This window comes from Macaca fascicularis, chromosome 5, assembly GCF_037993035.2.
Source record: "Macaca fascicularis isolate 582-1 chromosome 5, T2T-MFA8v1.1".
Lineage (NCBI taxonomy): Eukaryota > Metazoa > Chordata > Mammalia > Primates > Cercopithecidae > Macaca > Macaca fascicularis.
In genome coordinates this window covers 103,554,025-103,578,056 of record NC_088379.1, presented here as the reverse complement: position 1 = coordinate 103,578,056, position 24,032 = coordinate 103,554,025, and the positions used below count along the sequence as shown (strand labels likewise).

Here is a 24,032-nt window from a genome sequence, read left to right as displayed (position 1 = left end):
GTGAAAGAGGACCTTGTGGGATGGATTTGAAGGTTTTTATGTGAACTCATGATTTTTAATATATATTTATATGTATGAATATATGCATATATATGTCACATGTAAATGTATGTATGTTCATGTGTCTATATATGAGTGTATATATGTATGTGTGTGTTTCTCTCTCTCATTCTCTGTGAATGTGTGTATGTTCTAGCTCTGTCTGCTAAATGAACCAAGAAGCAAAGATACCCCAGTAGCAAGGGACACATCTTGTGCCCAGATCTTGGTCTCTAATTCTGTTCCTACTGAAAGAAAAAGGATTCCTCAGAGAAATAACTGATTCCAGGGTAGGTGGAAGAGGAAAGTGTAACACTTTATGTCAGAAAGTAAGTTCTAAACAAAATAATGATGAGAGCATATCACAGTGACATAGGAAACAACATGAAGTGCCCCCCATTGGTTCAATAATAAATTATAAATCATTAAGGTTGGCATTCATGAGTCAATATGGATAATAAATAGACAACTAAGTACAGTTGTCCTCTGAACAATGCACAGATTAGGGATGCCAACCCTCCATGCATTTGAAAATCTGCATATGATTTTTGACTCCTCTCAAACTTAGCTACAAATAGGCCATTGTTGACCAGAAGCCTTACCAATAACATAGTCAAGTCACATATATTTTGTATGTTATATGTGTTATGTACTGTATACTTACAATAAAGTAAGCTAGAAAAAAGAAAATGTTATTAAAAATCACAAGGAAGAGAAAATGTATTTACTATTTATAAAATGGAAGTAAATTACTATAAAGCTCTTGTCATTACATTCAATAGACTAGGAGGAAGGAGAAGAGGAATGGTTGGTCTTGCTATCTTAGGGGTGGCAGAAAGTGAAGAAAATTTGTATATAAGTGGAACCACATTGTTCAAACCCATGTTGTTCAAGGGTCGACTATAGATAAGTAAGTAGATAGCTAGATAATGAAGTAAATAATTGAAGGAGAAGGGAGAGCACTTGCTTTCAGTAGAATGTTAAGTACTTACTATAAATATAGAGACAGTGTTGAATTTGATCAAAATTAAAATTACCAGTGAAGGCCAGCAGACATCATATCTCCAGATATGATATCCTGGGAAAGCCATGCATCACCTACCAAGTAGTCTGTCCAGAAATGTATAACCTGGATATAATTATGAGGCAATATCAGGTAAACCTCAAGTAAGTAAGATTCTATTATACAAAAGGGTGATTCTCCCAAAATGTTAAAATCACGAAACACAAAGGAAGGCTGTAGAAATGTTCCTACATTAAAGGAGATAAAAGAGACATGATGACTAAAGCAATATGACTCTAATCTACATTATGTATTGAAGGGGAAGAATGCAATAGAGGCCTTATTAGATCAGCTGACGAATTTGGAATATGAATCCTAGATTACATGAAAGCATTAGATCATTGATACATTTACTGGAGTTGATAACTGTACTGTGGATATGTAAGAAAATATCCACATTTTTTTTCTAAATATATACTGAAGTATTTATGGGTGAAGAACCATGACATATGTAACTTTCAAAATATGTGTGTGTGTGTGTGTGTGTGTGTGTGTGTGTGTGTATAGAGTAAGAGAGACAGAGACTGGAAGAGAAGGACAAACAGACAAAACAGAGATAGAGCTGGCAAAGAAAAAAAGGCAAATGAGGTAACATGATAATGGATGAATCTGGGTAAAGGTTATACACATATTTTCTGTATTACTTTTATTCATTCATCTTTTCTGTAAATTTGAAATTATTTTCAAATAAAAAGTTAAAAAGATTATACAATGCTAGCTCACACCTGTAATTCCAGCACTTTGGGAGGCTGAGATAGGCGGATCACGAGGTCAGGAGATTGAGACCATCCTGGCTAACACAGTGAAACCCCCGCTCTACCAAAGACACAAAAAAATAGCCGGGCATGGTGGCGGGCACCTGTAGTCCCAGCTACATGGGAGGCTGAGGCAGGAGAATGGCGTGAACCTGGGAGGTGGAGCTTGCAGTGACCCGAGATCGCGCCACTGCACTCCAGACTGAGTGACAGAATGAGACTCCATCTCAAAAAAGAAAAAAAAAAAAAGATTATACAACGCTGTATCTCATGAGTTCATAGTTATATATATAACATTTTTTATATATATGTTAATAAGTTTATAAGTTCAACTGAATTGATAAACCACTGAATCTAAGATTTTTTTTTTTGAGATATCTAATGATATTGTTGAGTTAATTGAATATACATGTTGAGGAACTTTTTCAATAAATATAATTTGATCACATAAAATAAAGGGTTAGATCATATAGTTTTTTATTTATATTAACTGGCACAATATTTTGAGTATGATAATTATCCCTACACTATCATCTAGAATCTCATGTTGAGATTATTTCCTTCTAAAAGTCTGTCTGCCTTAGTAAGGCACGTAATACATTACTATATTAGTATTTAGGTGATTTTACTAAAAGCTATATATTTTATGTTTTGATGGGTACAAGATCTTAATTCATCTACATTTTCTTCACTCCATTAAGAAATAAATTAAGTACAGATGTTATATTACTCAAAAGGCAGCTTTTAACTCATGAAGTATCAAAATGTACTATAGTTTCTTATTGGCACATTTTCCTGTTCTTCACTAGAGATTTTTACCTGTGAAATCAATCACCCCGGCTCCAGGCACATATAATGAGCCTCGAACTGCTCTCAAGTCCTTGAAGAAAACATCAGGACTGAAAAATATTCCATTTGGTCAAACTGCTGTTCGATTCACACAGGACATCAGGACAGAGGAAATGCCAGGTTAGCAATTTATCTCTGTATGTCTACTCTTTGGCTTTATAAAGTAACTTAATGTTCTTAACAAGATGGATACACCAGAGAGTATGTTTTCTTTTTTGTCCTATGGTTGGTGTCATTTTAAGTCAACATTTTTTAAAGCATTCACTATACATTAAACACAGATAAATAAAAATAATACACAGTTTTAGTAAGATTTCAATTTAACATTCTGCACATCTTAATTATAATTTTCTATTGTTTTTCTTTATTTGGTAAATTTTCTGACTTTTTCTTGGCAGATGAACAATGTAATATATCAACTATGTGGTCACTATTAGTAATATAATTTATGATGTTCAGTTTTGTTAAACTTTTTATTTCAGAGGTTTACAATCACATGTTCTGGTATTCTCAGTGGATATTCTAGTGTTCAGAGCTAAGAATATAGAATCAAAATAAATTATAAAATTGCTGACATACAGTTCTGGGTATCTATTGCTGTACAACAATCTTAGTGGCTTAAAACAACAGGTTTTTCTCTTATATCTCATTATTTTGTGGGATGGCTAGAAGGCAAGGCTCAGATGGGTCCATTATTCAAAGTATGTACTTAGCTCCAGCATGGCTGCCTCAGGGCAGCCTGACATTTAACGTGGTGGTCTAGGGTTCCATGAGACCTGACCAGATGCTGCGAGATATTTTATGACCCAGCCGCAGAACTCTCAGGATATCATGTCTTCTGCATTCTGTTAGTTAGTTAAGTCACTCAGAGTAGCACATATTGATTGGAAGGACATGAAACTTTATCTTTCAGTGAGAAGAGTAGCAAAGAATTGATGGCCAGTTTTAATCTATATGACCAATTCCTTGGCCACAAAAATATTTACATTGTTCCTACATGCACCTACTCCTTCTCAAGGACCCAAAAGTTTCATGTAATTATGTCATAATTTCACAGTCCAGGATAATTTTTTAAAAAATGTTTTGAGACATGATCTCTCTCTCTCTCTCTGTCATCCAGGCTGGAGTGCAGTGGTGAGATCATAATTCACTGCAGCCTCCAGCTCCTGGCTCAAAGGATCCTCCTGCTTCAGCCCTCTGAGTAGATGGAACTACAGGCTCCTGCTACAATGCTTGGCTATTTAAAAAAAAAATTTGGCCGGGCACGGTGGCTCACACCTTTAATCCCATAATTTGGGGAGGCTTAGGCAGGTGGATCACGAGGTCAGGAGATAGCGACCATTCTGGCCAACATGGTGAAACCCTATCTATACTAAAATACAAATATTAGCTGGGCGTGGTGGCGCACATCTGTAGTCCCAGCTATTGGGGAGGCTGAGGCAGGGGAATCGCTTGAACCCGGGAGGCGGAGCTTGCACTGAGCCGAGATCGTGCCACTGCCCTACAGCCTGGCGACAGAGCAAGACTCCGTCTCAAAAAAAAAAAAAAAAAAAAAAAAATGTGGAAATGAGGCCTCCTTTTGTTGCCCAGGCTGTTCTTTAACTCCTAACCTCAAATGATCTTTCCACCTCAGCTCTCAAAGTATTGGCATTACAAGCATAAGCCACAACTCCCAGCCCCGGATCTTGTCATCTAAGTTAGGTGTAGGTACAGATGAGGATCCTTGTGTGTGGTTCTTAAGGTACAGCTCCTTCACTATAAGCAGAACTGTGAACCAAAGAGAGGGTTGTTTCATTCACCATAAGGTGGTGGGAGAGATATAGGATGATCCAATCAGACACTCCTATTCAGGAAAAGGGAAAACTGGAGGCCCACAACAGTCACAGTACCATAGCAATTCTGAAATTCAGCTGGGTACATATTAGCATTTCCTTGATGAGGATCCAGTAAGACTCTCTGGGGGGAATGATTTTCTGTGGTTCTTTATTCTGCCTTTTAGGCTCTTGGTTCTTCTCTGAGTCATCATTTTTCTCTATGAAATAGGCTGTGTTTGCAGCTGTAGCTTTCTCAGCCTGCTTCTATCAGCTTCTTTTCATTTTTACTCTTATTGTCTCTTTTATTCTTATAAAACCTTTGAATTTCTGATTGTATTAATTTATAATCAAATCCACTAGGTAAAAGCCACACTTACATTTTCTTAGAAAACTTTTTAAAATCACCTGTGAGACTGTTACATGTTTTGTATCACCTTTGTCTATTTTGTCTCTTTTGTATCACCTTTGAGACTATTGTTTTTAACACCCTTAGGTTGTTAGGGCATCATTGTCTAAGTGAAAAGCGTCTAGGATACAAGACCTTAAGATTCTTAAGGCCCCTTTTCGAGAGGTTCTATGAGGGATTACCATAACTATTTCTAAAAATTAAACAAAAGATCTTACAGCCAAATCCTGCTTTATGTCTTTGCCTTTAAGCCACTTCCTTCTTTGAGAGATTTTTGTTGTCTGGATAGACTGGGGATGAAAAAGAGTTTATTTTCAAATCTAGGAAATTCTAGTTCCTTTCTATTTCTTATACATTCTCCTTGAAAAGTTAACAGTTTATTACTTTTTATTTATTTATTTTTAACTTTTATTTTAGGTTCAGGGGCACATGTGTGGGATTGTCATATAGGTAAATTTGTGTCATGGGGGTTTCTTGTACAGACTATTTCATCACCAGATATTAATCCTAGTACCCATTAGTTATTTTTCCTGATTGTCTCCCTCCTCCCACCTTCCACCATTGCTAGGCCCCATTGTCTGTGGTTCCTCTCTATGTGTCCATGTGTTCTCATTATTTTGCTCCCACTTATAAGTGCAAACATGTGGTATTTGGTTTTATGTTTCTGTGTTAGTTTGCTAAGGACAATGGCCTGTAGCTCCATCCATGTTTCTGCAAAGGACATGATCTCATTCTTTTTTATTGCTGCATAGTATTTCATGGTGTATATGTACCACATTTTCTTTATCCAGTCTACCATTGACATGCATTTGGGTTGATTCCATGTCTTTGCTGTTGTGAATAGTGTCTCAATGAACATACACGTGCATGTGTCTTTGTAACAGAACAGTTTGTATTCCTTTGGGTATATACCTAGTAATGGAATTGCTGGATCAAATGGTAGTTCTAGAAAACTGAACACTGTAAACTCTTTCCCTTCTATCTATACCTTCTCACACATGGATAAAAGGAACTATTGGCACTTTGACATTCAGCCTGGACATTTCCTTAGTTAGAATCCAGCAGTTCATTAGGTATTTTCTTCATTACCTCAAGCATTAGTGTTACTAAAATTTCTGCCATTGCATAATACCAGTTAGCATTTCTCCATCCTCTAATAACATTTTCCTCACTGTCTTTCAAGTCATCACCAACAGTCTCCTCAAGGCCTTTATTCTAACTCATCAGGTTGCTCTACTTTCTGATCGATTGCCTGATTCCAAAGTCACTGCCACAAATTTTAGAGTTCGGTTATAATAATACACTTGGTATAATTGTTTGCTACTCATTCCATGGAGAGATTGAGTCTCTCTTATCCCCTTCAGTTTTGACTAGCCCTGGTGCTTTCTTGACCAATGCATGGAGTGGAAGTGATACTCTAGCACTTCTCAGATAAAACCATTTGCTTTACAGATTGACCTGGGCCTCTTGAAACAGTTGGTCTTGGAACCCTGAGCCTCTATGTTGAAGTACAACTACTTTAAGAGTGCCATTTGAGGTTAGCTCAGTAGTGTTTATCATTGTAAAGTTGAAATAATCAAAAGGGTCAGAATCCAGTTTAAGAGAGTTTATTCAAGTGCAAAGGTTAGAATAGCTATTCAAGTAACACAGACTCCAAAGGAATGGGGTCAGTGCTCCAAAGGTGAAAAGGTCTTGCTCTTATATTCTTATAGTCAGATAATAAAGAAATTTAATAGGATTATAACATTTTTAAAAAAGCTGGTTTATGAGTTATAGCAATTTTATTAGTTATAGCAGTTTAGCTATAGCTGTTTTTCTTTTCCAATTTAAAAGAGTGGATTTAATATTCCATCTTAGACAATGCGATAGTCATGAGATCTTTGTGTCAGAGAAGTAAAAGGAAAGTTAAGCTATAATGAAGATCAATAGTGGAGAGGCAAGGGGTCTTCTCTGGCACTTTTTAGTATTTTACAGTATTTTAGAAAAAAATGTGGATAAAGAAAAGGTGAATCTATAATCAGAGGAACAAAAGTTACAGCTGTCTGTCATGTGATTCAGGTTGCATAAACACAATCCTTTAAGGCTCAAAATAGTTTAAAGTTCCAACAGCTTTGATTTTGAGTTACTTATTTATATATCATGAATCTGAAATCCAAATTATTTCTAAATATTAACTTATTGCGTCGCCCAGTTACTCTAAGATTGGGTCTTACTGTCAGTTTGATGGTCTAGTATATTACAAATAAAATATTATACATTCTTCAAAGTTAGTTTATTTATAAAGGGCAAGTTAAATTAAGAATGAACTCTAAAATGTAATCTAGAATCTTATATGTTTTAAGGATTAGTAAGAATGGTCGTCATGGAAATATGATTTCTTTTCATGTAATTATTAGAGTACAGTAATGAATTTGACTTGTAAAGCAGTCATAGAGCAGATTTGACCACCTAATGTGGAGCTCCAGAATGTTTGCTGTTATAAGGCACCCCTAACCCTTTTAACTCTCCCATAGCAGATGTCATCTGGGGTTCCTGGGCATTTCTACACTTAATAACTCTAAGATAAATATAAGAAAGTTCTAATGTGAGTGAACCATATGATCAGAATGGCTTTCCAAGTCAGAAGCTTAATGAGGTAGTACCTGAGATGGGTATGTCTGAGGTCCCTAGCCCTGAGGATGCTATATTAAGTACTTAAGCTCTCCTGCAAAGTGCTATGTTATGCTCTTGAGCCAGAAGGGAGATAGATTTGACATAGTTACTTGTTATTTGTATATCTTAAGTGGTGGCTCAAATAGTTTTCATTATACTTTCTGTTTATCATTTTCCTAAACATTACCACTGGAAGAATGTTGAAAGGCAGCAGGAATAACATGTATTAGTGCTTAGGTTTTTTGAGAGTTGGCACAACAGAATTTTCATAGATATTTTTAGGGAATAGAATAGAACTGGAATATTTGAAAAATTGGAAAGAGTTTGTTTACAGTTAGAGAGAAATCTTATATGTCTCAGAAGTATGAAGGATATTTCTATGCAGAAAGATTTAATCACTTTTAGATCTGTAATGAACCGAAGTGACATCTAACCCAGTACTAACCAATGACACTCTTTTGTCAACTGTTTCCTGCCTGTGATGAGAAGAGGTCCTACCAGAACATAAATCAACACAGCACTCTCTTCATTCAGAAAGACTAGTTACAAAATGCTTAGTGAAATAGTCAATTTACATTTAGTTGTAAACCCCTTATCTTGTAGATTGTTCTTGGACAGATACTGATCTAATCAATTCCTATTATTTTTAGATGAGGAACTTGAAGCCCAGAAAAACAAATGAGATCTAAGTGAAGTTTCATATCTATTTAGTGGCAGGACTAATTTAGCAGAATGCAGATAACATGAGTACAACCAAGTTAAGTGTTCTTTAAGCATATTATATTGCATCTGATAGATATTGCTGCTCACTAGAATTGATTTTTTAAACAACATACTCAAGTATTTGTTTTAAGTATTTGACTGTCTTGATAAAAACTTTTCAACAGCATAGAAAGTTGTATTATTTTGAATGAAAAATATATGAACCTAAATTCACTCAGACTACCACTGTGGAAAATATTCCAGGTTATGAATATGCACAGAAAAGTAAAAGGCAAAAATTAAAATAACTTTTGTGATAGGGAGGTCAAGTGATAGGATATATTAATTTTTTTGTGAAATTTATTTTAATGCTGCTGTATTATTCTTTGAAAACTTAGTGTTGAGATTTATTTATTTATATCTGCTCTATTGAGGTATACCAAATCCATAATAAAAATTATTCATTTAAATGTACAATTTGATGAGTTTTGGTAGATGTATGTAGTCAGGCAATCACAATTACAGTAATGTTTTGGAGCACTTTAATCATTCCTAAAACGTTTCTTCATGTTCCTTTGCAGTTAATCTCTATTCCCACTCTGGCCCTAGGAACTGTTTCTACTGCTATGATTTTATCTTTTCTAAATTTACATAAAAATGGAATTATATATTATTCAAGCTTTTGAGTCTGCCTTTTTTTACTTATGATATTTTAGAGATTCATTTATATTGTTGTGTTTATCTTTCTTCTTTATCGCTGAGTAGTATTCCACGGTTTGGGTGTAGCACATTTTGTTTACTTATTCATCAGCTGATGGACACTTGGGTTCCTTTCATTTCTTTTGGGAAAATACCTAGAAATAGAATTTCTGGTCATATGGCAAGTATATTAGCCTGTGGTCATGCTGCTGATAAAGACATACCCAAGACCGGGCAATTTACGAAAGAAAGAGTTTTAATGGACTTACAGTTCCATGTAGCTGGGGATGTCTCACAATCATGGTGGAAGGTGAAAGGCATGTCTCACATGGCAGCAGACAAGAGAAGGGAGCTTGTGCAGGGAAACTCCTGTTTTTAAAACCATCAGATCTTGTGAGGCTTATTCACTATCATGAGAACAACACGGGAAAGACCCACCCCTATGATTCAATTACCTCCCACCCGGTTCCTCTCAAGACACATAAGAATTGTGGGAGCTACAATTCAAGATGAAATTTGGGTGGGGACAGAGCCAAACCATATCATTCCACCCTAGGCCCCTCCCAGATCTCATGTCCTCATATTTCTAAACAAACCATGCCTTCCCAACGGTCCCAAAAAGTCTTAACTCATTCAGCATTAATTCAGAAGTCCACAGTCCAAAGTATCATCTGAGACAAGGCACGTCCCTTCCAACTATGAGCCAGTAAAATCAAAAGCAAGTTAGTTACTTCCTAGATACAATGGGGGTACAGGCCTTGGGTAAACACACCCATTCCAAGTGGGAGAAATTGACAGAAACAAAGGAGCTACAGGCCCCATGCAAGTCTGAAATCCAGCAGGGCAGTCAAATCCTAAAGCTCCAAAATAATCTCCTTTGACTCCATGTCTCACATCCAGGTCATGCTGATGCAAGAGGTAGGTTCCTACAGTCTTGGGCATCTCCAGCCCTGAGGCTTTGTAGGATACAGCCTCCCTCCTGGCTGTTTTCATGGGCTGGTGTTTTGTCTGTAGCTTTTCCAGGCACATGGTGCAAGCTGTCGGTAAATCTACAATTCTGGGGTCTGGAATACAGTGGCCCTCTTCTCACAGCTCCATTAGGTGGTGCCTCAAGAGGGACTCTGTATGGTGACTCTGACCCCACATTTTCCTTCTGCACTGCCCTAGCAGAGGTTCTCCATAAGGGCCCCCACCCCTGCAGCAAACTTCTGCTTGGACATACAGGAATTTCCATACATAGCTGCCAAGGCTTGGGGCTTGCACCCTCTGAAGCCACAACCTGAGTTCTATGTTGGCTCATTTTAGCAATGGCTGGAGTGGCTGGGATGCAGGGCACCAAGTCCTTAGGATGCCTATAGCACCAGGACCCTGGGCCCAGTCTACAAAATCACTTTTTTCTCCTAGGCCTCTGGGCCTGTGATGGGAGGGGCTGCCATGAAGACCTCTGACATGCCCTGGAGACATTTTCCCCATTGTCTTGGGGATTAACTTTCAGCTTCTCATTAAATATGCAAATTTCTGCAGCCAGCTTGAATTTCTCCTAAGAAAATGGGTTTTTCTTTTTCTATCACATTTTTCTATCAGGCTGCAAATTTTGTGAACTTTTGTGCTCTGCTTTCCTTATAAAACTGAATGCCTTTAACAGCACCCAAGTCACATCTTGAATGCTTTGCTCCTTAGAAATTTCTTCTGCCAGATAGCCTAAATCATGTCTCTCAAGTTCAAAGTTCCACAAATCTCTAAGACAGGGGCAAAATGCTACCAGTCTGTTTGTCAAAACATAACAAAAGTCACCTTTGCTCCAGTTCCCAACAAGTGCCTCATCTCCATCTGTCCATCTGAGGCCACCTCAGCCTCGACTTCATTGTGCATATTGCTATCAGCATTTTGGTCAAAGCCATTCAAGAAGTCTCTAAGAAGTTCCAAACTTTCCCACATTTTTCTGTCTTCTTCTGAGCCCTCTAAACCATTCCAACCCCTGCCTGTTACCCAGTTCCAAAGTTGCTTCAACATTTTCGGGTATCTACAGCAGTGTCCAACTCTACTGGTACCAATTTATTGTATTAGTCTGTTTTCATTCTGCTAATAAAGACATACCCCAAACTGGGCAATTTACAAAAGAAAGAGGTTTAATGGACTTATGGTTCCACATGGTTGGGAAGGCCTCACAATCATGGCAGAAGGTGAAAGGCATGTCTCACATGACAGCAGACAAGAGAAGAGAGGTCGTACAGGGAAACTCCTATTTTTAAAACCATCAGATCTCATGATATTTATTCACTGTCACAAGAACAGCATGGCAAAGATCCACCCCCTTGATTCAATTACCTCCCACTAGGTTCCTCCCATGACACATGGGAATTGTGGGAACTACAAACAATTCAAGCTGGGATTTGGGTGGGGACACAGCCAAACCATATCTGCAAGTATATGTTAACTGTATAAAAATTTGACTAAATTTTAAAATGTGACTATGCCATTTTGCATTTATGCCAGAAATACGTGCGGGTTTTTTCTAAATAAAAAACTCTTAATTAAAAATTACTCAGTTCAAAAGATGCATATAAAAGCATGCTTATTCTTATATATGATACTTTTAATAATTTTAGGTCCTGGATTTTATAATATCTTGAACAATACTATAATTGCCAGTGTTAGAAATATCTGCTCAAAGAAACAGAAGAAAAGTGCATTTGGTTCTTCTGCTCCTCGGACTTTCTTCTTGGTTCAGAAAGAAGCTTCTGATACCCCTGGGCCTGCTGATTATCAGGTAATACATTCATACCAAAATAATATTCTTTATGTTGACTATCAAGCTCTTAGGGTTCTCTTGAAATTGCATGTTATAATTAATAGAAAAGGATGTAAAATAGTTATTATAATCATATTCCATATGTTAAGGAAAGTAGAAGAAATATTGAACATATTAAGTAATAGAGAAATGGCAGAAATAAAAAACACAAATTTAATTTCTAGAGATGAAAAATATAGTGTTTGAAAACATATGCTCTTGGGATGTGCTCATGGGAAGGTGATCAGAATGGTGAAGGCACGTAAGTTTAAACCATGTGACCCAAAGAACATTTGAAAAAAATGAAGATGCTTAATACAGGGAAGTGAAGACTTAGGGAGAATAAACTAGACAATTGATTTTAAAATGGAAAGCTTTCTAATTTGGAGAAAGTTCTGTGTGACACATGGAATTCTTTTTTTATTATGATTTTATTTTATTTTATTTATCTTTCATTATACTTTAAGTTCTAGGGTACATGCACATAATGTGCAGGTTTGTTACATAGGTATACATGTGCCATGTTAGTTTGCTACACCCATCAACTCGTCATTTACATTAGGTATTTCTCCTAATGCTATCACTTCCCCCGCCAACCACCCCACGACAGTCCTCAGTGTGTGATGTTCCCCACCCTGTGTCCAAGTGTTCTCATTGTTCAATTCCTACCTATGAGTGAGAACACGTGGTGTTTGGTTTTCTGTTCTTGTGTTAGTTTGCTGAGAATGATGGTTTCCAGCTTCATGTCCCTGCAAAGGACATGAACTCATCCTTTTTTATGATTGCATAGTATTCCATGGTGTATATGTGCCACATTTTCTTAATCCAGTCTATCATTGATGAACATTTGAATTGGTTCCAAGTCTTTGCTATTGTGAATAGTGCTACAATAAACATATGTGTGCATGTGTGTCTCTATAGTACCATGACTTATAATCCCTTGGGTATGTACCCGGTAATGGGATGGCTAGGTCAAATGGTATTTCTAGTTCTAGTTCCTTGAGGAATCACCACACTGTCTTCCACAATGATTAACTAATTTACACTCCCACCAACAGTGTAAAAGCTTTCCTATTTCTCCACATCCTCTCCAGCATCTGTTGTTTTCTGACTTTTTAATGATCACCATTCTAACTGGCATGAGATAGTTTCTCATTGTGGTTGTGATTTGTATTTCTCTAATGATCAGTGATGATGACCAATTTTTTGTGCCTGTTGGCTGCATAAATGTCTTCTTTTGAGGATATCCTTTGTCTACTTTTTGATAGTGTTGTTTTTTTCTTGTAAATTTGTTTAAGTTCTTTGTAGATTCTGGATATTAGCCCTTTGTCAGATGGGTAGATTGCAAAAATTTTCTCCCATTGTGTAGGTTGCCTGTTCACTCTAATAATAGTTTCTTTTCCTGTGCAGAAGCTGTTTAGTTTAATTAGATCCCATTTGTCTATTTGGGCTTTTGTTGCCATTGCTGTTGGTGTTTTAGTCATGAAGTCCTTGCCCATGCCTGTGTCCTGAATCATATTGCCTATAGGTTTTCTTCTAGGGATTTTATGGTTTTAGTTCTAACTTTTAAGTCATTAATCCATCTTGAATTAATTTTTGTATAAGCTGTAAGGAAGGGATGAAATGTCATTGTTCTGCATATGGCTAGCCAGTTGTACCAGCACCATTTATTAAATAGGGAATCCTTTCCCCATTGCTTGTTTTTGTCAGGTTTGTCAAAGATCAGATTACTGTAGATGTATGGTGTTATTTCTGAGGCCTCTGTTCTATTCCATTGGTCTATATCTCTGTTTTGGTACCAGTACTATATTTGCTGTTTTGGTTACCGTAGCCTTCTAGTATAGTTTGAAGTCAGGTAGCATGATGTCTCCAGCTTTGTTCTTTTTGCTTAGTCTTGGCAATGCAGGCACTTTTTTGGTTCCATATGAATGTTAAAGTAGTTTTTTCCAATTCTGTGAAGAAAGTCATTGGTAGCTTGATGGGGATGGCATTGAATCTATATATTACCTTGGGCAGTATGGCCATTTTCATAATATCGATCCTTCCTATCCATGAGCATAGAATGTTCTTCCATTTGTTTGTGTCCTCTTTTATTTTGTTAAGCAATGGTTTGTAGTTCTCCTTGAAGAGGTCCTTCACATCCCTTGTAAGTTGGATTCCTAGGTATTTTATTCTCCTTGTAGCAATTGTGAATGGAGTTCACTCATGATTTGGCTGTCTGTTTGTCTGTTATTGGTGTATAAGATGCTTGTGATTTTTGCATGTTGATTCTGTATCCTGAGACTTTGCTGAAGTTTCTTATCAGCTTAAGGAGATTTTCGGCTGAGATAATGGGGTTTTCCAAATATACAATCATGTTATCTGCAAACAGAGACAATTTGACTTCCTCTTTTCCTAATTGAATACCCTTTATTTCTTTCTCCTGCCTGGTTGCCCTGGCCAGAATTTCCAACACTACGTTGAACAGGAGTGGTGAGAGTGGGCATCCCTGTCTTGTGCAAGTTTTCAAAGGGAATACTTCCCGTTTTTGCCCATTCAGTATGATACTGACTGTGGGTTTGTCATAAATAGCTTTTATTATTTTGAGGTACATTCCATCAATACCTAGTTTATTGAGAGTTTTTAGCATGAAGGCCTGCTGAATTTTGTTGAAGGCCTTTTCTGCATCTATTAAGATAATCATGTGGTTCTTGTCTTTGGTTCTGTTTATATGATGGATTATGTTTATTGATTTGCATATGTTGAACCAGCCTTCCATCTCAGGGATGAAGTCAACTTGATCTTGGTGGATAAGCTTTTTGATTTGCTGCTGGATTCAGTTTACCAGTATTTTATTGAGGATATTTGCATCAATGTTCATCAGGGATATTGGTCTAAAATTCTCTTTTCCTGTTGTGTCTCTGCCGGGCTTTGGTATCAGGATGATGCTGGTCTCATAAAATGAGTTAGGGAGGATTTACTCTTTTTCTATTGATTGGAATAGTTTCAGAAGGAATGGTACCAACTCCTCTTTGTACCTCTGGTAGAATTCAACTGTGGATCTGTCTGGTCCTGGACTTTCTTTGATTGGTAGGCTCAATAATTAATTAATTATTGCCTCAATTTCAGAGCCTGTTATTGGTCTATTCAGGGATTCAACTTCTTCCTGGTTTAGTCTTGGGAGGGTGTATGTGTCCAGGAATTTGTCCATTTCTTCTAGGTTTTCTAGTTTATTTGCATAGAGGTGTTTATAGTATTCTCTGATGGTAGTTTGTATTTTCTGTGGGATCAGTGGTGATATCCCCTTTATTATTTTTTATTGCATCTATTTGAGTCTTCTCTCTTTTCTTCTTTATTAGTCTTGCTAGTGGTCTATCAATTTTGTTGATCATTTCAAAAAACCAGCTCCTGGATTCATTGATTTTTTGAAGTTTTTTTATGTCTCTATCTCCTTCAGTTCTGCTCTGATCTTAGTTATTTCTTGCCTTCTGCTAGCTTTTGAATGTATTTACTCTTGCTTCTCTAGTTCTTTTAATTGTGATGTTAGGGTGTCAATTTTAGATCTTTCCTGCTTTCTCTTGTGGGCATTTAGTGCTATACATTTCCCTCTACACACTGCTTTAAATGTGTCCCAGAGATTCTGGTATGTTGTATCTTTGTTCTCATTGGTTTCAAGGAACATCTTTATTTCTGCCTTCATTTTGTTATTTACGCAGTAGTCATTCCGGAGCAGGTTGTTCAGTTTCTGTGTAGTTGTGCGGTTTTGAGTGAGTTTCTTAATCCTGAGTTCTAATTTGATTGCACTGTGGTCTGAGAGACAGTTTGTTAGAGTTTCTGTTATTTTTGCATTTGCTGAGGAGTGTTTTACTTCCATCTATGTGGTCAATTTTGGAATAAGTGCTATGTGGTGCTGAGAAGAATGTATATTGTGTTGATTTGGGGTGGAGAGTTCTGTAGATGTCTATTAGGTCTGCTTGCTGCAGAGCTGAGTTCAAGTCCTAGATATCCTTGTTAACTTTCTGTCTCGTTGATCTGTCTAATGTTGACAATGGGGTGTTAAAGTCTCCCATTATTATTGTGTGGGAGTCTAATGTAGGTATCTAAGGACTTGCTTTATGAATTGGGATGCTCCTGTATTGGGTGCATATATATTTAGGATAGTTAGCTCTTCCTGTTGAATTGATCCCTTTACCATTATGTAATGGCCTTCTTTGTCTCTTTTGATCTTTGTTGGTTTAAAGTCTGTTTTATCAGAGACTAGGATCACAACCCCTGCTCCTTTTTTACTTTCCATTTGCTTGGTAGTTCTTCCTCCGTCCCTTTATTTTGAGCCTATGTGTGTCTCTGCATGTGAGACAGGTCTCCTGAATACAGCACACTGGTACATCTTACTCTTTATCCAATTTGCCGATCTGTGTCTTTTAATTGGGGCATTTAGCCCATTTACATTTAAGATCAATGTTGTTATGTGTGAATTTGATCCTGTCATTATGATGTTAGCTAGTTATTTGGCCCATTAGTTGATGCAGTTTCTTCATAGCATTGATGGTCTTTACAATTTGGCATGTTATTGCAGTGGCTGGTACCAGTTGTTCATTTCCATGTTTAGTGCTTTGTCTAGGAGCTCTTGTAAGGCAGGCTTGGTGGTAACAAAATCTCTCAGCATTTGCTTGTCTGTAAAGGATTTTATTTCTCCTTCACTTATGAAGCTTAGTTTGGCTGGATATGAAATTCTGGGTTGAAAGTTGTTTTTAAGAATGTTGAATATTGACCCCCACTCTCTTCTGGCCAGTGGATTTCTGCCAGTGGAGAGATCCGCTGTTAGTCTAATGGGCTTCCCTTTGTGGGAATTTGAATGTTTGCTTCCCTTGCTAGGTTCAGGAAGTTCTCCTGGATAATATCCTGAAGAGTGTTTTCCAACTTGTTCCATTCTCCTCATCACTTTCTGGTACACCAATCAAATGTAGAATTGTTCTTTTCACATAGTCTCATATTTCTTAGAGGTTTTGTTTGTTTCTTTTTTCTCTAAAATTGTCTTTTCACTTTATTTCATTAATTTGATCTTCAATCACTGATTCCCTTTCTTCCACTTGATTGAGTCAGCTATTGAAGCTTGTGCATGCATCATGAAATTCTCATGCCATGGTTTTCAGCTCTGTCAGGTCATTTAAGGTCTTTTCTACCCTGGTTATTCTAGTTAGCCATTCGTCTAACCTTTTTTCAAGGTTTTTAGCTAGCTTCCTTGCAATGGGTTCTAATGTGCTCCTTTAACTTGGAGAAGTTTCTTATTACCAAGCTTCTGAAGCCTACTTTTGTTAACTCGTGAAAGTCAGTCACTCAGCTTTGTTTTGTTGCTGGCAGGGAGCTGCAATGCTTTGGAGAAGAGGCACTCTGCTTTTTAGAATTTTCAGCTTTTTGCTCTGGTTTCTCCCCATCTTTGTGGTTTTATCTACCTTTGGTCTTGGATGGTGACCTACAGATGGGGTTTTGGTGTGGATGCCCTTTTTGTTGATGTTGATGCTATTCCTTTTTGTTAGTTTTCCTTTTAATAGTCAGGTCCCTCAGCTGCAGGTCTGTTGGCGTTTGCTGGAGGTCCACTCCAGACACTGTTTTCCTGGGTATCACCAGCGAAGGCTGCAGAAAAGCAAATATTGTAGAACAGTAAATATTGCTGCCTGATCTTTTTTATGGAAGCTTCGTCCCAGAGGGGCACCTGCCTGTATGATGTGTCTGTCAGCCCCTACTGGGAAGTGTCTCCCAGTTAGGCTATGCAGCGGTCAGAGTCCCACTTGTGGAGGCAGTCTGTCCATTCTCAGAGCTAAAATGCTGTGCTGGGAGAACCACTGCCCTCTTCAGAGTTGTTAGACAGGGACGTTTAAGTCTGTAGAACCTGTCTGCCGCCTTTTGTTCCACTATTCTCTGCCCACCGAGGTGGAGTCTATAGAGGCAGTAGGCCTGGCTGAGCTTCAGTGGGCTCTGCCCAGTTTGAGCTTCCCGGCTGCTTTGTTTACCTACTCAAGCCTCAGTAATGGTGGACATCCCTCCCCCTGCCTGGCTGCAGCCTGGCAGGTTGATCTCAGATTTCTGCGCTAGCAGTGAGCAAACCTCTGTGGGCATGGGACCCACTGAGCCAGGCATGGGAGAAAATCTTCTGGCCTGCCTGTTGCTAAGACTGTGGGAAAAGTGCAGTATTTGGGCTGGAGTGAACCGATTTTCCAGGTACAATCTGTCATGGCTTCCCTTGGCTAGGAAAGGGAAATCCCTCAACCTATTGCACTTGCTGGTTGAGGCGATGCCCCGCCCTGCTTCAGCTTGCCCTCCATGGGCTGCACCCACTGTCCAACAAGTCCCGATGAGATGAACCAGGTACCTCAGTTGGAAATGCAGAAATCACCCACCTTTTGCGTCAGTCACGCTGGGAGCTGCAGACCAGAGATGTTCCTATTCAACCATCTTGGAATGGCACTACATATGGAATTCTGTCAAGACCAATAGGTGAAAACTGTAGACATTCATATTTCAATTCAGTGGAAGTTATAACTGAATTTTATGTAGTGCAGTTTTAAGATGTATAGTGTGATTTTAAGAGAACAATGAAAAACAAAAACCAGAAAAAATATGTGTAACCATTTAAAGGTAAGAATTGTTATATAACTACTTTGAAATCTGTTGCCCTTAATGGCTGATACATGAATTGTTATTTGTTTTATTATACATACAATTTATATTTGTGGGATTAATTCTTATAATTTAGATATTAATTTTTTCAGGTTTTTAATGTTTATTAAAACTTATTTTTCTGAGGGTTTTCTATGTAACTGTGCTCAAATAAGTTTATTTTCTGTGTAAACATCTATTTTTATTCTTTTTTTAATCATTAAGAGACAATTCTCCGTGTGTTTTGTGTTTCTACACACCTTTGCTTGCACCTCCTTTTTAAGGATGATTGTACAGCAAACAGCCTTCAGAGATACAGTGTCTCCCTCCTCAGCAAAGGGTGTGCTTACTGCTCATTATAAAAGATTGAGGTTCCCAGAGCTCATAGTTTTTCTCCCATTTTGTGTGCTGGTATTTATTTTGCCCCATCTGCCTTGTCCCTAGTAGGACTTTAGGGCAAGGAGGACTGATGCAAGTGTGCTGTTCTCATGCTGTTTTTTATGCCATGAGGAATAAAGTCCTTTGTCTCTGACTCAGGAGTTTTGCATTTTTCTGTAAAACTGTGGCAGGTCACCTCAGTAACATGAAGTAGGGCAAAATTTCAGACCCATCACAGTACTTCCTATTCACATATAATTAACTTATAGACATTTTTCTTTTACTGTATTTTGCTCCCACAGCTCGTAGTAGTGCATCTGATGGCCTCCTCAAAACAGCTTTCTAGTTTCTGTCAATTTAATTTATTTTTCATTAAGCTTACCAGTTCATTTAATAATGAACAAGTTTAACATGCCTACATGTATTCTAAATTAATTTTTTAAGTTGTGAGATTTCTAGACTTTCAGTTTGAGTTTCTGTCATCAACCTTTGATATTTGTCTTTAATTTCTGTTGTTCTCTTTAGTCTATTGTTCTATTTCTGTTGTTCATTTAGTCTGATATAGGTATACATAAATATATGTGTGTATATATTTCGTGTGTGTGTGTGTGTGTGTGTGTGTGTGTATGTATGTATGTATTTGAAATAGGGTCTCACTATGTTGCCCAGGCTGGAGTGCAATGGTGCAGTTATGGCTTACTGCACCCTTGTCCTCCTGGGTTCAAGTGATCCCCCTGCTTCAGCCTTCTGTGTAGCTGGGACCACAGGCATGGGCCATTACACTTGGCTATTTTTAAAACATTTTTCATAGAGACAAGGTCTCACTTTATTGCCCAGGATGATCTTGAACTCCTGGATACAATTGATCCCGCGGCCTCTGCTTCCAAAAGCATTGGGGTTACAGGGGTGAGCCACCACACCCGGTATATATTTTTAATTGTAGTAAAAAACACATAATGTTGAATTTATCATCTTAACTATTTTAAGTGCTAAGTATATTTTAAATCTATTATGAATGTTAATAGTTTTTAGAACATTTCTGCTATATTTTGTTTAAAATGTACTAACAGCTCATTATTCTTAGTAACCTGACATTTAGATAAAAATAATTATAGTTTTTTTTTCTTTTTTGAGATGGAGTGTTGCTCTGTTGCCCAGACTGGAGCGCAATGGTGCGATCTCGGCTTACTGCAACCTCTGCCTCCTGGGTTCAAGCGATTCTCCTTCCTCAGCCTCCTGAGTAGTTGGGATTAGAGGCACGCACCACCATGCCTGGCTAATTTTTGTATTTTTAGTAGAGATGGGGTTTCACCATGTTGGTCAGGCTGATCTCAAACTCCTGACCTTGTGATCCACCTGCCTCAGCTTGCCAAAATGCTGGGATTACAGGCGTGAGCCACTACACCCAGCCAGAATTATAGTATTTATTCTTCACTGTAGATATTGAGAAGCCTAGCATGGTGATTATTAGCATAATCTCTAGACTCAGAGTGTTTGAATATACGTTTTTGCTCTGCCACTGATCTTCGGCAAGTTATTTAAACTCTTTGTGCTTAGCAAAATGAATACCATAATAGTACATACCTAAAAGTGTTGTTGCAAATACTAAGTGAACCAAAAAACACTTTGAATATCTTCTGGCACACAGTAAGGACTCAGTAAACTTGCTATTCTTGTTGACAATTTAAAACTACCTATAGGTATAACTAAGACTCAGTTTATAGAGTCTTTGACAAAGTCTAAAATCAAGAGTGAAATATAGACCCTAAACATGTCTGGTTTTTAAAAATTAAGTCTAGTAAACCTTGTATTTAATTGTAGTATCAATTGATTTATGTTTAATTTTGATTGTGTTTGTGTGTATACATATTACACTATTTTATGTATTGTATTGGCCCATTTGTTTTGCCACGTAGTTTTTTTTTTTTTTTTTAAATTAATTTCCATAGGTTATTGGGGATCAGGAAGTGTTTGGTCACGTGAGTAAATTCTTTAGCAGTGATTTGTGAGATTTGGTGCACCCATGGTCCCAGCAGTATACACTGCACCCAATTTGGAGTCTTTTATCCCTCATCTCCTTCCACCCATTCCCCCGAGTGTTCAACATTCTTTGTGTCATTCTTATGCCTTTGTTTCCTCGTAGCTTAGGTCCCACATATGAGTGAGAACATAAGATGTTTTGTTTTCCATTCCTGAGTTACTTCGCTAAGAATAATAGTCTCTAGTCTCATCGAGGTGTCTGTGAATGCCATTCATTCATTCCTTTTTATTGCTGAGCAGTATTCCACTGTAGATATATACCACAGTTTCTTTATCCACTCATGGATTGATGGGCATTTGGGTTGGTTCCACATTTTTACAATTGTGAATTGTGCTGCTATAAACATGCATGTGCAAGTATCTTTTTCATATAATGACTTCTTTTCCTGTGGGTAGATAACCAGTAGTGGGATCGCTGAATCAAATGGTAGTTCTACTTTAAGTTTTAAATGAAATCTCAATACTGTTTTCCATAGTGGTTGTACTAGTTTACATTCCAACCATCAGTATAAAAGTGTTCCCTGTTCACTACATCCACACCAAAGTCTATTTTTTTTGATTTTTTGATTATGGCCATTCTTGCAGGAGTAAGGTGGTATCACATTGTGGTTTTGATTTGCATTTACCTGATCACTTTGTAGTGCTGATCCTTTTTTTTGTGTGTTTGTTGGCTATTTTTATATCTTCATTTGAGAATTGTCTATTCATGTCCTTAGCCCACTTTTGGATGGGATTCTTTGTTTTCTTGCTAATTTGTTTGAGTTTCTTGTAGATTCTGGATATTAGTCCTTTGTCAGATATATAGATTATGAAGATTTTCTCCCACTCTGTGGGTTGTCTGTTAACTCTGCTGACTGTTCCTTTTTCCATACAAAAGCTCTTTAGTTTAATTAAATCCCAGCTATTTATCTTTGCTTTTATTGCATTTGCATTTGTTTTTGGGTTCTTGGTCATGAAATCGTTGACTAAGCCAGTCTAGAAGGGTTTTTCCGATGTTATCTTCTAGAATTTTCATAGTTTCAGATCTTAGATTTAAGTTCTTGACCCACCTTGAGTTGATTTCTGTAGAAGGTGAGAGATGAGGATTCAGTTTCATTCTCCTACATGTGGCTTGCCAATTGTCCCAGCACTGTTTGTTGAATGGGTTTTTTTTTTTTCCATTGTATGTTTTTGTTTGCCTTGTCGAAGATCAACTGACTGTAAGTATTTAGGTTTATTTACAAGTTCTCTATTCTGTTCTATGTGCCTATGTTTATACCAGTACCATGCTGTTTTGGTAACTATGGCCTTATAGTGTATTTTGAATTCAGGTAATGTGATGCCTCCAGATTTGTTCTTTTTGCTTAGTCTTGCCTTGGCTATGTGGGCTTTTCTTTGATTCTATATCAATTTTAGGATTCCTTTTTTCTAGTTCTGTGAGAGTGATGATAGTATTTTGATGGGAATTGCATTGAATTTGTAGATTGTGCTTGGCAGTATGGTCATTTTCACAATATTGAGTCAACCCATCCATGAGTATGGGATGTGTTTCTATTTGTTTTTGTTGTCTATGATTTCTTTCAGCAGTGTTTTGTAGTTTTCCTTGTAGAGGTCTTTCACCTCCTTGGTTAGGTATAATCCTAAGTATTTTATTTTTCTTGCAGCTATTGTAAAAAGTTTGAGTTCTTGATTTGATTCTCAGCTTGTCACTGTTGGTATATAGAAGAGCTACTGATTTGTGTACATTAATTTTGTATCTGGAAGCTTTCTGAATTCTTTTATCAGTTCTAGGAGCTTTTTGGAGGAGTGTTTAGGGTTTTCTAGGTATACGATCATATCATCAGCAAACAGTGACAGTTTTACTTTCTCTTTACCAATTTGTATACCCTTTATTTCTTTCTCTTGTCTGATTGCTCTGGCTAGTACTTCCAGTACTATGTTCAATAGAAGTGTTGGTAATAGGCATCTTTGTCTTGTTCCAGTTCTCAGAGGGGGAATGCTTTCAAGTTTTCCCCATTCAGTTGTGGTTTGTCATAGATGGCTTTTATTCATTGAGGTATGTCCCTTGTATGCTGATTTTGCTGAGAATGTTAATCATAAAGTGATGCTAGATTTTGTCAAATGCTTTTTCTGCATATATTTAGATGATCATGTGATTTTTCTTTTTAATTTTGTTTATGTCATGTATCACATTTATTGACTTGTGTATGTTAAACCATCCCTGCATCCCTGGTGTGAAACCCGCTTGATCATGGTAGATTATCTTTCTGATGTGTTGTTGGATTCAGTGAGCTGGTATTTTGTTAAGGATTTTTACATCTGTGTTCATCAGGGATATCCTTCTGTAGTTTTCTTTTTTTGTTATGTCCTCTCCATGTTTTGGTATTAGGGTGACACTGGCTTTATAGACTGATTTAGAGACGTTTCCCTCTTTCTCTATCGTTCGGAATAGTGTCAAAAGGTTTGGTACCAATTCTTCTTTGAATGTCTGGTAGAATTCAGTTGTGAATCCTTCCAGTCCTGGACTTTTTTTTTGTTGGTAAGTTGTTATTACCATTTCAATATCACTGCTTGTTATTGGTTTGTTCAGGGTATCTGCTTCTTCCTGATTTAAGCCAGGTCGGTTGTGTCTTTCCAGGAATTTATCCATCTCCTCTAGGTTTTCTAGTTTTTATGTGTAAGGATATTCATAGTAGCTTTGAATGATCTTTTGTATTTCTGTGGTGTCAGTTGTAATATCTCCTGTTTTGTCTCTAATTGAGCTTATTTGGATTTTCTCTCTTCTTTTCTTGGTTGATCTTCCTAATGGTCTATCAGTTTTATATTTCTTTTTGCTTTTTGTTTCATTTATCTTTCATATTGTTTCAATTTCATTTACTGTACTCTGATCTTGGTTATTTCCTTTCTTTTACTGGGGTTAGGTTTGGTTTGTTCTTGTTTCTCTAGTTCTTTGAGGTGTGACCTTAGATTGTCTATTTGTGCTCTTTGAGACTTTTTGGTGTAGGCGTGAACTTTCCTCTTAGCACCACCTTTGCTGTATCCCAAAGGTTTTGATAGGTTGTGTCACTATTGTTGTTCAGTTTGAATAATATTTTAATTTCTATCTTGATTTCATTGTTGACCCAATAATCATTCAGGAGCAGATTATTTAATTTCCATCTATTTGCATGATTTTGAAGATTCCTTTAAGAATTGATTTCCTATTTTATTCCACTGTGGTCTGAAAGAG

General features: G+C 37.3%; 1 protein-coding gene across 2 annotated transcripts in view; it reads left to right on the top strand.

Moving 5' to 3' along the window:
• Window positions 1-24,032, top strand: part of STPG2 (sperm tail PG-rich repeat containing 2) — a 516,962-nt gene that overhangs the window by 2,930 nt on the left and 490,000 nt on the right. For both annotated transcript variants that reach the window (XM_065545253.1, XM_045392670.2), the window contains exons 2-3: window positions 2,667-2,826; window positions 11,589-11,749. In XM_065545253.1, coding sequence (XP_065401325.1) covers window positions 2,667-2,826; window positions 11,589-11,749 — 321 coding nt within the window. The remainder of the gene's footprint in view (window positions 1-2,666; window positions 2,827-11,588; window positions 11,750-24,032) is intronic.